We start from the raw sequence: 16,250 nt of genomic DNA on the forward strand, positions 1-16,250 counted from the left end.
CATTCCCTAGTTCTTTTTTTTTTTTTTTTTTTTTTTTTTGAGTGAATGAATTTTTTCCCTTTGAAACAATACCTGTCAGCAGTTCTGGAAATAGTTTAGTCCAGATACCTTCCCACTGAGCAGTGTGAGTGTGAATGAGACTACAGCAGATTTGGCAGCTCCTGTTCCCATTTTGGTCCTCGTTTTTGAGCATTCTCAAATACTTTCATGTGCCATGGCAGCAACTGTGCAACACAGGTTCATGTTACAAGGTCACCACTTGGTCTGGTGATGCCACAGACATCAAAGACATTGCCTTGGATGCTTTGAAAGATAGTCCCTACTTCTTGACACAGAGAGAAAATTATTATATTGTATCCAGGACTCAAGGCCAAATGCTGTGTAGGGTGGGCATGCCTTCATACTCCTAGTCCTGGGCAGAGTCAGTGTTGCTGCTCTTGTCACTTTGCTTGGAGTGAGGGGCCAATTTTTGGGTTGGATGCATTTAACTGAATTTTCCAATCTAGCTTTTTATCCAGTACAGACTTCAGAATAAGATAATCAACTAAAGGAGGGCATGTGAGAAGATAAAAATAAGAGAATGAAGCAGATCAATGTGTATGGCAAGACAAAACTAAAATCCTGCAACTACAGGAGTTATACACACAATTGTTTATTCTCAAGGTAATTACAAAACCCCAGGAGAAGATGAGCTGTAAGCCCACAGCCAGTCATAATCTGGCTGGGATGCTCACCCTGCACTTGCTAGAAACAGCCAGGAGCTGACTGTATGCACCAGCTGGAGCAGAGCTGAAGCCTCTTCCTCCAAGGAGAGTGAAGCTGGCCAGGAACACCTCTCACCACATGGCAGCACCCACAACCTGCCACAAGGAACACTTGATCTCCCCCTGCTCCCACCATCACCTTGATGCTCCTGGGCTCAAACAACAGGAACCTGAGTCTGGAGAGTGCAGATGAGCACTGGCACTTTTCATCTTCATTCTGAGAGGTGGCATTTTTAGCTGCAGAAGCAGTGCAGGGAGATGGAAGCAGCTTTGTGAGTACATATGAAGCAAAAAAAAAAAAAAAAAAGGTCACATAATCTCTTGGACCTGTTTGCAGCCTGTCTGTACCAGCACCAGGGAGGGTTTCTCCCCACCAGAGGCAATTCAGAGTTAGTCCCCACAGGTGTGAGGCTCATCTGTAACTTGCTTAAAAAAAAATGGTGGAGGGGCAGCCAAATGTATGAAGGCACAGAAATCATGACATCTGGGTGGGATAACCAGGGGACAAATCCTCCTGTATTTTACAGTCTGTGCTATGTAACAGCAGCTCAGAGCTTCAGGTCCAGCCTACTGATCACTGCTCTGGCCCCACTTCAGCTCAGGAGGATGCAGTAAAATTGATTACAGATGTCAGATTTGGTCACAGAGTGGTTGTAGCCCTTCAGGCAATCCATCCACCCCTTCCAGAAACAAAGTCCAAGCCAAAGCAAAGTAGTTCCTTCCCCTCTGCCTCTCTGTGGCTGGGGTTGCTTCAGGCTTCATCCTCCTCCACCTTTTGCTGCTCCTCACTCAGTTTAGGCTTTCCTGGGCTGCAGGAATCCTTCCCTGCTCCTGGCTGACATGGATTCCTGCTAAACTCCTTCAGCCACTGGGGGCCCAAACCTTCAGCCACTGTTGCCACCTTGCACACACATGCCCTGCTCAGCAAGAGGAGAATTTTCATTAAGATTTTGAAGAAGAGCTGCTGCACAAGAAAACTTTGATTTCTTGGTGCTGTTTGGAGCAGGGGTGCTCCCACTCACGTGGGGTGGCTGACAGGTGTCTGGAACACTCAGTTGTCCTTCCTCAAGCTGAATGGTGTCAGAGGTGCAGCTGCACACTTGGGGATAGAAACAAGGCAGAAACAAAGGTTAAGTAATACCTATCAACACTGACAGATGAGTTGCCTCTTCCTCCTCAGAAGTGTCTGTGTGCTCCATCCACACTGAAGGTAGACATTATATCCACCACTTTGCATTTCAATTGATGGAGAACATGAATAGTGTCAGATTGCTCAGGACATTATCTTTTGCGATTTTGATTTCAAAAATGAAAGCAACCAAATCAGTACCATAAAGATCCTCTTATTACAGATAACAGGAATTGCTGCATTATTGCTCTGTCCTACCACTTGTAGTAGTTAATGGCTTATTGCCCCTGAAGAACATCTCTATCATGTAACTGTGCCTGTCTGTGTTTGCATGGCATATGAGAGCTATTACTGCTCTGAATTCCCTCTTTGGGCTGGCTGGGGACATGAAAATTGACCTGATCAGGAAATTATGCATGGTGAAAATGCTCTATGGTTTCCAAATTTTCCTGTTTAAGGGGAGCAGCAAAATTCTCTTAGCTGAAAATTGGCCAATACTTCCCTATTCTTAGCAGAATACCTACATTTCACTGTGAGATGCCCATTTTCTCCAGGGGAGATAAAGTACTTTGCTTCTTACACTGGCCTTTGAACTGATACATGATTTGAACTAAAATCTATCCTGAAGAGCCTTAAGTTTTAACTTGGAGGAATGAGCATCAGATAGCTGAGACACATGAAAAGAACTTCAATGTTACCAGTATTTATTATTAACTTTGAAGCATCAGGATGTGCTATGTCCACATGCTGTTAATATTACCCCACGTGCCTTTGGGTCCGCGTTTGTACTAAGCATAGGCATGCTTCATTGTAAATGTGTATTCTCTTGTCCCTGGTTTTGTTCACCTTGCTGTGTCTCAGGAGTGTGCCAAGCACCTTAATCTGCTTAGCAGAGTCCTTTTCAGCTAGAGGACACCCTCTGCTACCTCTGAGCAAGGGAAGAGGCGCAATGCCCAGCTGTGGAATGGCACCAGGAAACACAGAGCTACCGCAGCTGCTGGAGCCACGAGACGAGTCTCTGATTCAGTGATTTGTGGCTGTGAATTTCACAGATTCACTAAATATAGCTGGATGCTGATTCGTAACAGTAAATTGCTCCAGCCGGCAGGCCTAGGCGTCCTGCCTTTCCCCAGAGGCAGCTGATGGGCGAGAGTGCTCAGGAATACACCTCTCCACTCCCAAAACCGGTGAAAGATGAGGCACTGGCACCAGCGCTGCTAAACTGTGTCTCGTATCTAACGCTCTGTCTACGTGACAAAGCACAGGACACTCCAAAGATGCTCCGTCAGTGCTGTGCACCACGAAACCCCGTTTGAGGTGAAAACGAGCAGAAACGACCGGGAGCGAAGCCTTAACTTCCCCTTCCCCTACCTTTGGCAGTTTTGGGGTGCCTCCCGGCCCGGGACAGGGAGTGCCCCTGAGGGCCGGGCTGCCCGGGCGGCACAGCGGGAGCGGCGGCTCGGCCGTGCCCGCGGCTGCCATGCGTGCTTGGAGCGCCGGGGCTGCCCGCGCTCCCGCCGATTGCGGTTCCCCGCGCCTCCGCTCCACAGCGGCTGGGCCGGGCCGGTGCGCGCTGCGGCTGCCGCTGCCTGCCCCGCTGGCAGGTAGGGCCGGCCGGCTGCGGGGTGCGCAGGAGTCCCTGTGCGCCTGTGTGGCGTGTGAACGTGTGTGAGTGTGCGTGTGCGCTCCGCCCGGCCCCGACAGGCTGCCGAGCCGCAGCGGCGGAGGCGGCGGCAGCAGCCGCGGAGGTACCGCTGGCTCTGGCGGGGGGTGGGCCAGCAGGTAGCGGCGGCAGGGGTCACGGCCGGGGAGCCGCGGGGCCGGGAGGGCGGCTGAGCGGGCAGGAACGCGTCCCGGGGCGGGCGGGGGGCGGCGCGGGGGCTACCCGCGGAACCGGCGCGGAACCGGCGCGGAGCCCCGGGCAGCGGCGAGGCGGAGCGGCTCTCTCGTTGCAGGTGGCGGCGAACCGGATGCCTTTGGCGGGCAGAAGATGTGTCATGGGAAGCAGCCGAGCGGCGGCGGTGCCCTCCTGGCGGCGCGGCGGCGGGCGCTGGCCGCGGCGCTGTGGCTGCAGTTGGCGCTGAGCCTCGGCCCGGGGCTGGCGGCGGGCGGTGAGTGAGCGAGGCGCCCTGGCCCCGTCCCCGGTCCCCTCCTCCACCCGGCCCCGGCCCGCGCTACCCCATCCCCAGCCGACCCCGCAGCCCCGACCCGGGGAGAGCAGGAAAGTTCCCCCCCTGCGCCCCCCACCCCCTCCCGTGCCCGCCGCGGGGACGCGCAGCTTTTGGCACCCTGCGTGGGGACCGCCGGTAGGAGGGAGCACTGGCTCTCTGTAAGTACAGCTTCATTTTGAAACAACGTAATTTTTTTGAATCTAAAGCGGAAAAAAAAAAAAAAAGCCTTGCCTCGCCGCGGTCCGCTCCGATATCTCTTGGATGACTCTCAGTGCAAAATCCCCGTGCAGCTGGGGAAAGCAGGAATTTGGGGAGGAAGCTGGCGATTCGGGTTTGTAAACGCAACAACGTCCTTCAGCACTCTCCTAGTGGAGGAGCGACCCAGCCTTATTTGACCTTTTTAATTTTAATTACCTTTTTAACACTATCATTTAAATTATTGAGCCTGTGAGATATTTCAGGAGGTACTTTTAATTACAAAATTGTTTTAAATTGATTTCATAATTAGACTTGGATTACTGGAAAAATCTTAAAGTAAACTGCTTTGCTGCAAAATGAACTTAGCTGTGATATGAGAGCAGCTTCATATTCCTACTCCAGCATGGTATTATATATTTGTGTTGTGGGAATAAGCCATTTTTATGATTGAATTGCATCACTAATGGCAGGCAGAGCCCGATATAAAAATTGCTTGAGCTTCTTCTTCTCGTGCCAAAGATTTATGCCAAAATTTTCTAACTTGAATGCCTAAGCCCAACAGCTCTAGTCCAGATGTGTTTTCTGTCACTCAATATGGACTTACAGGAGTATGGCTAAAGAGAGCTTCAAAAGGTCATCTTGTCCATCCTCCTCCTGATTCAGTCCTATTTTTCTCTCTGGAGACAATAATGCCATTTTCCAATAGAAATCCCGTGACTGCAAATGTGATTCCAGCTAAAAAAGCATTTAAACCATTGCAGTCACTACATACCCCTCTTTAGAAATCAATGCCTTTTTATTTTTAAAATTTATTTTATTACAACTGTGCAACCTTGGTTTCCTGGGCAGTTGATGTTTCAGTGTGGTGGTGCTATTCAGCCTGTCCTGTGCCTTTCTTGGGATTGGAGTTGTGTGTGCTTCTGTCCTTCTCTAACCTTCTTATGGCTCCATTCATAAAAATGAAGCTGCTCCAAGGCCCCCTCCTCCCTGAGGCTCTGCATATCCCACAGTTTGATTGTCAGCACTTATTTGGCCAATTAGTGCAAAAGGTTCTTCAAAATATGGTTTATATCTCCCTCAAATTGAATAGTTTTCATCCTGGCCTGCAATAAATCGTTGTGCGATGCTGATCGTTAGTAATGCCGCTGCCTTTCACCTCAGTGGTGTAACTAATTCTGTATCAAATTTCATTTGTAAATCACTTCAGTATCTTTCAATAATTTGGGGGTATTTTTGGACAGAGTCTAGGGAAAGGCAATGCACTGAACAATTGTGCATGGCCATAATCACTAGTGAAAAACATTCATTGCTGTTCTGATTATTGCTATTAGTTTCCAGTGTGGTTGTGCTCAGAAGGTAGGCACTGTATAAATCCCAGCAAAGGTACAGTCCTTTCATGTGGTAGAATATACAGTTGTTGGGTTTCTTTCACCCTGAGTCATTTGAGTGGTAAAAATAATGAGCTATGTAATTAGAGCAGATGACTGTGAATTAGCATCCCTCCTATTTTAGGCTCCGTTGTATCTGTGAGCAGGCTCACTGTACTTATGTAGCTTGCTGTGTTTGCTGTGGGGGGTCAGCTTTTGGCTCCCCAGCCTGTGACCCAGAGTTTGGGAACTCTGTAAGCAGCTGTTGACCAAAGTTGTGATTTTCTGGTACCTTTGAAAATTTCATTTCTGTAGGACTCTCATTTTATGGATCTGTGTATTTAGACACAAGGCACATGGCATTACTGACTAGTTTGGAAAATGTAGCTCCAGTCTCCTTCTATCTTCTCATTATCTGTTAAATGAGGATAATCATACTTCTCTCAGAGATTAGAAAAGAGTTTTGATGACATTTAATGAAAATACTATGGAGGTGGAAAGAATTAGTTTCAAAAGCTTTAGAAAAACAGCACTGACAATATGCTGAAATAAAAACTGCCTCATATATTAAAACATTAAAATGAATAATTTAGGGTTATTTTTTCTAAAAAGCAATCTACAGCTTGTATTTTGGATCCCATTTACAGCTTCTTCCCTTCCTTGGGTGATACCAGGATTTGTCTCCTGTAATAATCCTGTTATGACTTGTGTGTCTTCGTCTATCTTATATCTGACTAAGCTCTATTGATTGTCATGTTCTACGATTTCACCCCAAATCAATACTACTTATAACTCTTTCTTTCTTGTCAATAACCATACAGAGAATAACTTTGTTTGTTACACTTTGACTTTTGCAAAAGTGAATCTAGCGAAAAAATTTGCTGTAGAAGTGAATTCAAATGAGCAAACCTTTCAGCTATCAATATCCCTCATTCATCCCTGATGTATTAAAAACTCTGTTGCTACTGAGGATAAAGTGTATCTCTCATACTTAGCCTGTGCCTTTCAACTAGTCATTTCTGTTTACAGAATTATTTAGGTTGGAGAAAACCTTTAAGATCATGGAGCCTAAGTGTTAACCTAGCATGGCCGAGGCCACCACTAAAGCGTGGCCCCAAGTGCCACATTTGCACATCTTTTAAATGCCCCAGGGGTGGCTGGTTCAACCACTTCCCCGGGCAACCTGTTCCAATGCTTGACTTCCCTTTTGGTGAAGAAATTATTTCTAATATCCAGTTTAAACCTTCTCTAGTGCAACTTGAGGCCGTTTCCTCCTGTCGTGTTTCTTGTTACCTGGGAGAGGAGGCCATCCCCCACGTGGCTACACCCTCCTTTCAGGTGGTTGTAGAGAGTGATAAGGTCTTCCCTTCAGCCTCATTTTCTCCAGGCTGAACCTCCCCAGCTCCCTCAGCTGCTCCTCATCAGGAGGTACAAAAAAAGAGACAAAGCAGGAGCAGGCTGAGAAGTCTGGTATTAGGAGAAATGAAATGTTAGTGGATGAAGCCGATGACAATTTACCCTGGAGTTTTAAGGTATTGTACAGAGTTCACTGTGAAACTAGTATGGAGAAAATAGCTGTAATGATGAATTTTTAAATATATTTCAAATTCCTGTAGCTATATTAAAATAGTGGAGGATGATGAAATCTCAAAGGAGAGGGAGAAAAAAAAATTCAATAAGATTCTGGTTTCGAGATTTGTTATGTTGTCTTGTACCCAGATGTCACTTGGGCATGTGTCTGCTTTGTTGTCATGGGTCAGTTGGGTAAGCTCTGTTCTTCTGCAGGGCCCAGTGGGGAGTCTCAGGGCTGCAGCACGCATCACCACAGGCTTGGATAGGGCCATGACCTTGTTTTGCCTCCTGGCCCCAAGCAGTGTTAGCATTTTGGCTGTATTTCGCGGTCTGTTTCATCTCTTTGACATTCTGCTGCAGAAATGCACACTCCAGTTCCTCCAAAGCCTGGATGGCTCCAGTTTTTCTGAACTTTTCCTAAGTTTTTGTTGTACTTTCTGGATTGCTGGTCATTCATGAGCTTGCTCTCATGGAACCACTTCTCTGTGGAATGTGCCTCACTGGCATTGAACAGAGCTGAGGAATATCCTATGCCTTGGAGCTCTCCTCCTGCTCAGACATCTTGGGTTCCTTTGTTGTCATTATAGGATGATGCTGCATTATATTCAGCTTCTGGTTCCCTGTAGCTCTCAGGGCAGAAAATGCTCTCTTTTTGGCATTGTAATCTGTTGTATTGCACTTACAGTAATCAATTTGTGGTGTTTCCCTGGTTGCATGTTCTGCAGGCGACATCCCTCTGCATCAGTAGTGCTTTTAAGCTGGGAAGCACATCATGCACAATTGCAAAGAAATCTGGCATATTGTGAAACCGTCAAAAAAACTGAGTATTAGTGATTCCATGAAGAATAGTGGTGAGATTCTTTCTCTAGACTAAGGCTGAATTGTTACTGCTCTGTGATTGTATTACATTTGATTGAAATTTTGGTTATGCCATGGTTATGGTAACTAACCATTGACTTTGGATGTAGTGGCCATCAAAACCACATCCCTCAGGTTTCTGAGGGTAGTGGACTTTTTTCCCTGGGGTAATACAAGTTTTTGATATGTGATGATAATGATGCAGATCTTTGATAGGGCTGACTTTTTGGTAACCTGCGGTTGTTTCTGGCAAGAAAAGCTAGCCAGAGATTTGCCCTAAGTACCTTCCATGTGATTTTGGGATTATAAAGAAGGTTTTCTGAAAACTCTAAATGTTTTTTGATACCCTCTCACTAAGTCTGCAGCTAATGTATTTTACTGTCTCCCTCAGTGCGTCTGCTTTTCTTGTCAAGCAAAATAGATGTTTCAGCCTTGAGTTCCTTGTACATTTGATGAAATCATCAGTTATTGTGTAGGATTTTTCTTAACCTCCAGCTTATTGGAGAAGCTCAATGCTTTGAAAGGAAAAGATTTTTCCCACAGTGACAGGATCTTAATCCCATATGTACCTCATGCAACCTCTGTTCTCAGCAGTTAATCACTATTTTGGTGCTGCTCTGATTGCAAGTGGTAAGGCCGGTGACATCAGAGGATGACAGTTCATCAATTGTCTTAGTGGCACGTCCATCTGCCTACAGCCTTGAGAGAAGTGGGCATATTTGATAGATTAATCTTAAATCAGTTTCTTAGCACTGTGCTAGAAGGAGCTTTATCACTGATGTGCTGTGTCATTTGGAGACCGAGGTTAACTTTCACTTCGCTGCTTTGCTTCCTTACTCCCAGGATTGCAATAGAGTATCTTTGATCTCTGTATTAGGGATGATTACAACTTTGGGAGAATTAATTATGCCTTGCTTGATTTTCTCATCTATAAAGTAGATAAGTGATGTATTTTGTGGGCATGTTATGAGGGAGTTTGAGAACCTCCCAAAGAAAATGTTACCAGAATGAGAAATAGAAATTTTAGCAAAGCATAAACTGAGCTTTATCAAAGTAGAAGGCTCTTTATTATTCATTATTTTTGTTGTTGCTATTTGTGGGGTTTAATAATTGAATATTCTTACCAGAATTGGGAAAATGCTATATTTTTTTACTTTTATAGATTCTTACAGATTTTTTTCTACAGGATTGATCATGTACTCAACCTTTTTTTTTTTTCAAATATTGTTTGAACTCTGATTGCAGTTCATTTACTTTTATAACAAAATACACAGTATTAGAAGCAGGAAACCTTGCACTTGTGCTGTGCATTTTCATGAGGTTTTAGGCAGGAAAAGGACCACAAAATATGGCCTGAATTCATATTTGCTGTGTGCTGGTGAAAATATGAATGAAGGCTGGGCTACACTTACTGGTGAGCATTGCTTAGTCAAAAAATAAGCTTGAGGGATAAAGTGGTGTAGTGTGTACAGTTTGATTCACTAAGTGGAAAAATTTGCTTTGCTAACATATTAAGGGACTGAAGATACAAGGATCCTAACAAATTCAGCAATTTAACTGTGAAACTGGCATCTCCTCACTTGGTTTTATGTCTCCTCAGCTACTTCCTTTGAGGTGGCACAAGCAGAGCATTATGAAACCAATTACGGGTGAATTTATTAATTCTCACAGTAGTTTATAACAGCAGTTTTTGGTGTCCACACTCACCATCTATCTGACTGCACTATTGCTTTTGTTGGCACCAAGCTTGAACTCTCGCTTTTCAGAGGGGGCTCCCAATGGCTTTTCAGCTGGACTGCTGATGGGATTCATCTGAGTCAGGATGTTTCTTTCTTTTCGTACTGTAAACAGTGGAAGTGGTTGGTGGTGCCATCTGTGCTCACTGAGATCCTGTGGGGCAAATGTGTTTCCACATTTGTGACCTTTGATTCTTTTAAATTAAGTAGTGTCCATCCTGGGTTGCTCTTCTGCTTGTTGTCAAGCATTTTTTTAGCTAGGGAGAGTCTAGAATTTATCAGGAACATTTCTGTATTAATTGATTTTGTCACTGATGACCAACTTCAGAAAGGAGTATAGGGGCTTTTCTGCCAGCACCCCTGCTTACTTTTGATAAACGTATCTCATTAAACCCATAATTTGACAAATATTCTTGACTGTGGTAGCTTAATAGTAACAACAGTAATAAAAATGTGACTTATTTTTTTATATAGTTCTTCTCATCCATGGAGTTTAAAGCACTTTATAAAGGAATGTAAGTATTATTATGCTCCTTTGTAGATGGAGAAATGACTGTAGAAAGATTAAATGTCTTGAAGACGCATTTTATGTAAGAAACAGATGTTGCCATATACAGGGAAGAGATCCTTTGGATCTTCATCCGTAACTTTCTTCTGTAAATAGAATTTAGGGGAATTCCTAATCCACATTTTTATAATATGGTCTCTATAATAGGATTTTTTGGCTGTGACTGTCTTCTAATTGAGATGAGCAAATGAGCAACTGATTTCCTATTCACTTGAATTGCTACTTAAGCAAATCACAGAGAGTTTTTCCAGTGTGATTTATTTGTGTCACTCCTTTATGTCTGAGATATCACATTGCATTTTTCCTGACACCAAAAACATCTTCAGAATAACAACAACAACAAAAAAAGAGTCATGAGTTTGGGTAGAGCCCTGAAAAGTGGTATTATGCAGGTTTCTAATTGTGTAAAGTCCATATTAAGAAGAAGGGTATTTCTGCCTTGCTCAGTCATTTGGTTCATGATCACACTTTACACAAAAGAGCAACATTAGAGAAGTTCTGCATGTGTTTTAAATTAATTGAAACATACTTGAACAGTTAGAGAGGAGAAAATCATTGCATGACAGGCAAGTCCATGCAGGCTGTGGTTTGAGTGCCATTGCCTTATAATGCCTGTCCCTCTTTAGAAATCAGTGGATGTGTAATGTGTTCCCATAAAAATATGGATTCAGCCTACAAATGTTTGCTCATGGAAGCATATGATGTAATGCAGAGGACACAGAAGGATGAAACAGGTCTGCTCCCTTGATCCTTTCTGCACATGGTGAAGCACAGGTAAGGGTGCAGCAGAGTTTCTGTGTTGAGATTCTTTAACTAGAAAAATTTACAAACTGAAAAGAGGAAATAGCTTACAATAGCCTGAGGAAGAAAATAGGTTATGTTACTAGGGGTTAGATTATGTAGAAGTTGGGTTATCAAGGGTATCATGAGATAATATCCTAAAAATACACTCTCTTGTACACTGCTAAAGAAAAAATGAGATATGGCATGTATATGAATCAGAGGAATCGTTATATCACTGGACTCCCATTCCGGAGACCAAGAGAAAACACTAAAAAGAAGAGGTTGTCTTTGAAAATGCAAAGCCTTCAGATCTTTTTTAGTACTGCAGAAAGGCAGCAGAACTCATAGCTGTTTATGTATCAGGAGGCTGGAGAACACCATACAGATTCAAGAGAAAAGCTGTCATACATGCTGGGAGGGAGGAGAAGATGCTCAGAAAAAGAAGCTTGTAAACATGGGGTCCTGTTCTCACTTCTGTCATTAGTACCAGCAAGTCTGTGCAGTAGAAAACTATGGAACAGAAATTTAAAAATTTAATTTACATCTTTCAATGTGACAGTGGTCACAGGGGTTTTCAGGATGAGGGAAGAGATGTAGATCTGACTCCATATTTCAGTAGGCTTGATTTATTATTTTATGATATATATTACATTATAACTATACTAAAGAATAGAAGGAAAAGTTTCATCTCAGAAGGCTAGCTAAGCTAAGAATAGAATAGAAAAGAATGATAACAAAGGTAGCTGGCTCGGACAGAGAGAGAGAGCCAGCTCTGCTGTGACTGGTCACTAAATCCAAACATCCACACGAGACCAATCATGGATCCACCTGCTGCATTCCACAGCAGCAGATAACCATTGGTTACATTTTGTTCCTGGAGCCTCTCAGCTTCTCAGGAAGAAAAAATCCTAAGAAAGGATTTTCACAAAAAGATGCCTGCGACATTTCAAGACATGGGACAACACACTTGAGAGCAGAGTCACAGAAATAGGACTGGAAAAGAGCTCAGAAGTGCCCGTAGTTTCTCTTCCTGCCCAGAGCATGGGAGTCACACATTTACCTCAGGCATCTTACCATTTGAGACTTTAGGTTGGAAACTGTACCATCTAACCAAATGCTTCATTCTCAAACCTTTATAAATGTTTTTGTCAAGTCTAACTCGAATTGTCGTTGCTGTAACATAGGACTCTGAGGATTTCCATCTCTAGTGTGGGATTCCCAAGTGTTACTTCCTCCGACTTCCTCCTGTGCTGCTTGTCAATAGAAATCCATCAGTGCTGTGTCTTGGGCCATCCTGACTGCTGCTGTCACTTTCCTGGGTCAGGCTGGAAGAATGAAGACTGCCCCAGCAACGAGTCTTTCAAAAGTTATGGATTATTTAACATCCTGGGACCTGAAGTTTAGCTGGACCTGCCCCAATGTTCGTGTGTTGCTGCCAGCACAGAAGGAGCTGTTGTGATTCTTGATGGTGGAACTTCCATTTTTCTGGTTTAGTGAAGGTCACAGCTAAGTTTGTGCTTAACACAAGATCAGATATTTTACTAGCAGCTATCAAAAAGGTCAGCTTTACCTTGCTTGTTCTGAAGGGCTTGCAAGCATTTTCCAAAGTCACAATTGGAAAGCATCAGGAATAAATCTCAGAGCCCTCCTATAAAATATGCTTATTTACACAGTCTGTTCTCCTTGGGGGTATTAGACCTACTCTTTGTACTTGATCATGATGTAAACAGTATGGTTATTGCCACAGTAAATTGCACCCAAGTGAATTTGTATTTTACTTCTGCAGACTGAGTGAGGTTGTTTATACTGAACAGCCCTGTGGTAATAGATTAAATCCACACAAAAGCCAGTCAATAGCTTAAGACTTCCGTGTGTGTTTGCAAATAAACAATTTTAACTGGAATTTTGATAAACAGCTGCTTGACAGCTGTCACCCCTAGTGCCTGCATTCCCATTTCCAGTGAAATGTTTGGTAATTGTGGGTATCCAGAAAGATTGTGTCATTCAGGAATGGCAGCAGGGAGGTGAGGGATATTCAAGGGATATTCGAGAGTGCATGGGGAGGAGTTGCTTGGTAAGGCTAATTTGGAAGTTAGATTTAGAGCAGCACTAAGAGGTGAATTAGCAAGAGGTGATCTGCAATGGTGTGGGGATGGAAGTCAACAGCCCTACTTGCTTGGGTAAATCTATTAGCTGTAAGAACTTCATGGCATAGAGTGGAGGGGGTTTTTTTATGTATTTCTAATACTCAGTGGAAACCTACCATGCTATTGCTGTGTTTGTGTGAGAATGATTTGTATTCTGAAAGCAATGGGCACTTATGAGAGAGAGGCATTTTTCTGTATCTCTCCACTTAGTTGACATTTTTAGGCATATTTTGTACACATCATCTTACTCTGAGAGGACACAAATGTTCCACTTACAACTGAAAATAAATAATAAAATAATTTGGTCTCCTGTAAATTGGACTTATAAAATAGCTTGATTGCAATTACCAGCTTTGCAGTAATCTTGAAGGAATTAAGATAAAATGGTGTTATCATGAGCAATAGTAAAAATGAAAATACACAGACATTTGTGTTGATCTTGTAGAAGTGCAGAACATTCTTCTCTCCTCTGAAGGGGGACCATGACTCCTCCCAAAAGTGCAGTCACAACCATTCTGGAGGAGCACCAAGCTGCTGCAGCCACAGTCCTGGGTCCTGCTTTATCCCTCCTTGGGTTTAGAGATAATCATCCTGGGCAGTTCTTTCCATTGTGGACTCATCACATGCTCTTTTCTCTTCACTCCTTGTTCTCTTCTCCAAGGCCTGGGGTTCTTCTGTGGGGCCAGGGAAGAAATATGGAGGATACAGTCTCTTATCTTCAGACATAATGCCAGGTTAATACGATCTGGAGTTACATGGGTGAGCTGGAGGGTGTGACATGGCTGTGACAGCACAGTACCCACATTTTAAAACTCCCCCTCACTCTGTCCTGTGGGATTGGTGTCCCAACATGAGAGGCTGTTGTTTCAGGCCTTATCTCTTCTCTTTTGACACTCAGAAATGTTTGCCCAGATGGAAGAATCCAGCTTTCAAGTCTAGCAGAGTTCTTCCCTGCTGCTGGTAGCCTGTGCATTATCTGTCACTGTTGCCCTGATCCATTGCATCTGTCTTAAGAGACCAGCACAAGGAAGGTACAGTCTAGGATTGATTTTGTCAAGACTAGGCTGGTCTGTAGAGGCTAGGATATATTAGTTCAAGGGGAAAATCCCAGTAAAAAATATATATAAATGATTGCACAATGTGTGTAGATGAAGCCCAACTCCATTATGCCTATGATCTCTTGGAAATTAGGTCAAGATGGGACATGCCTCTGCACAGTGGCTGTAAGAGATGCCAGTGGAAGAAATTGCAGGAAGGGGCATCTGGTTATAAAGGAGGGATACATATCTGTCTTGGTATGCAGCCATGCACTAACACACTTAGCATGCCCCTTATTAATCTTCTGGATAGGTGGATGGGTAGGGAGGAAGATTAGTAGTGGGATGTATGTATATATGCTGAATAAGAGTAAGAAACTAAGGAAAAAAACCTCACAACCCAGGAATGAAACAGCAAAAAATACCCTACACTCATTGACAGTCTTTACAAGGTTCTTATGCTGGTTCTTATAATTTACAAGGTTGCTTTTTACACTGAAAAATGGATGAGTGCTGCCTCTAATGCTTCTGTTTAGACACAAGAGTGATACTGGATTCATGTGAGGGATGGAGAGCAGGAAAGTGTTTGGTATACTTAGATTCTATTTCATTTTTATTTCATATTCAGTAAAGTTACAGAGACGTACTTCATTCCTCATTTTAAAGAGAAATCCATCAGATAAATTGCGTTCACTGGAGGGAGAGGAATTTTGTCAAAACCAAGATGAAAGATGCCTTTCTGCAGTAGCCTTGATGTACTAGGAGGTGTGTTTCCTGGATGCTACTAATAGGTGTATTTTTTAACCCTGGGTTCTGTATGTGAAAGAGTTTTCTTGGTTCTTCCAAAAGGCTGTCTGAGAAACCTTTTACTTCGAGCAGGTAGATCTATGCTGCTCAGGAAGTCCGTATGTCAGCCAAGCCAAGGTTACAGGACTGAAAAAAAGAGTATTTTGAATTTTTTTTTTTTTGCATGCCAACATCTATTAGAATATTAATAAATGTAAGGGGGCACTCAGAATCAGCTCAGAATTATGTCAACTGGAGGGTTTGCTGCAGTGCATTAGTATCACAGGTAAATGATTCATGACTTTTGCCATCTTGGCCAGTTTGAAGCTGTGATTTAAGAATGCAGACTTTCAGGGAAAACAGTTATAAATCTGATCTAATTTTTTTAATATATTTTATAAATCTGATCTGATAATTATTTTTTTCCAAAGGAACAATGTAGCAGCTCCCAGCTGCAGCTCTGTAGTCATCTTAGCATTTGCTGTTTATGATCCCTTTTTGCCATACTAAATCTCAGTTTAATTCTTTGGTTGTTTTATTGGAGAGGGAAAAGTCCTTTGGTAGTGCATATATACTTATAGTGTTAGAAAAAATATTTTCCATATGCTGAGGTTTTCTGTCCTTTCTGTCAAGTGATTCTGTTATCATATAATCTCCTCTGAAGTACAAAGCCCAGGCAGTGCAGGAAGCTGCAGCAGGGTTTCAGGAGCCAGTGGGACTGGCAGCTTACTGTGAATGTTAACACGAGGTTGCTGTTTGTTCGCTTCGAAGTCCATTTGCTAGTTTTTCCCTGATCTGAACGTGTTTGGAAATTGGATGACATAGGGATTTTCCTGTTCATCAGCTTTCCATTTCTCCTGTGAATTTCCTAGGCAGGAAATTCAGACTATGGGGACTCTGGTCACCAGCACCACAGCCAAATTTCCTACAAGAGCAAATGTGGATCTTCTGTATTACCTCCTACACTTGACATAATGAATGGAGGAGGTAGGGGTGAGAAGAGTTTGTATGAGATGAAGAGATTTGACCTCATGAAACAGTTCTAAAATAATGCCCCCCCTCAATGTACATGCAGGGATGAGGAAAATCCGGGTTTTTTTCTACAACACAAGACGATGCTGGTCCTTCTGGTTG

The 16,250-nt window shown here is 43.3% G+C and overlaps 1 protein-coding gene across 5 annotated transcripts in view; it reads left to right on the forward strand.

Moving 5' to 3' along the window:
- The first annotated feature begins 3,418 nt into the window (after nt 1-3,418).
- The window catches only part of SUSD4 (sushi domain containing 4), a 73,765-nt gene continuing 60,933 nt past the window's right edge, over nt 3,419-16,250 (forward strand). Inside the window, exons 1-2 of one of the 5 annotated variants that reach the window (XM_036404598.2) lie at nt 3,419-3,497; nt 3,849-4,004. In XM_036404598.2, coding sequence (XP_036260491.1) covers nt 3,884-4,004 — 121 coding nt within the window. In that variant the 5' untranslated portion in view covers nt 3,419-3,497; nt 3,849-3,883. Of the gene's footprint in view, nt 3,498-3,554; nt 3,676-3,848; nt 4,005-4,146; nt 4,223-16,250 lie in introns of those variants that run through there. The other 4 variants (XM_036404597.2, XM_036404600.2, XM_036404601.2 and 1 more) reach the window with 4 other exon arrangements.

The sequence above is a fragment of the Molothrus ater genome, chromosome 3 (assembly GCF_012460135.2).
Source record: "Molothrus ater isolate BHLD 08-10-18 breed brown headed cowbird chromosome 3, BPBGC_Mater_1.1, whole genome shotgun sequence".
Classification (NCBI taxonomy): Eukaryota; Metazoa; Chordata; class Aves; order Passeriformes; family Icteridae; genus Molothrus; species Molothrus ater.